The 441-nt window shown below is 41.3% G+C and overlaps 1 protein-coding gene across 1 annotated transcript in view; it reads left to right on the top strand.

Annotated features, from left to right (window-relative positions):
- LOC115371050 (odorant receptor 131-2-like) overlaps positions 1 to 441 on the top strand; it is a 3,405-nt gene extending 2,964 nt beyond the window's left edge. Inside the window, exon 2 of the mRNA XM_030068165.1 lies at positions 378 to 441. Within this exon, the coding sequence (XP_029924025.1) occupies positions 378 to 441 (64 nt within the window). The remainder of the gene's footprint in view (positions 1 to 377) is intronic.

Below are 441 nucleotides of genomic sequence, written 5' to 3' on the forward strand. Positions count from 1 at the left end.
ACAGACTGGTGGGGAGTCCCAGGTTTTTAAACGTGTTGGGATGTTATCCAGGTCGCAGAAACCACGGGATCGTTGGTGCTCCTCTCTGTTAAAGCTTCTTGGATAAGAAGTGAAATGTCTTCGAGAATCTAAACACAGTCCAGTTGACCTCAATTCAACTCTACATGGATACTACTTCTGTCGCTTCTAGGAATGGGTATTTCAGGCAAAAATGTGGTTTGATATTCATGTGGAACTATTCAACAACTTTTTGGAAATCATGGCCGATCCTATTGTCTTTTCCATTTGTGAATTGTGTGGCTGAAAAAAGGTGTCAGTAAGAAGCCTCCCCTGTCCCCTTATTATAACATAAATAATTCATTGCAGTGGAGAATGAGGCTCCAGCTCATCACTAATGCTCTGAGCAAATATTTACATCAGTGTCAGCTGTTATGTCACTAA

Source organism: Myripristis murdjan, chromosome 14, assembly GCF_902150065.1.
Source record: "Myripristis murdjan chromosome 14, fMyrMur1.1, whole genome shotgun sequence".
In the NCBI taxonomy this organism is placed as follows: Eukaryota; Metazoa; Chordata; class Actinopteri; order Holocentriformes; family Holocentridae; genus Myripristis; species Myripristis murdjan.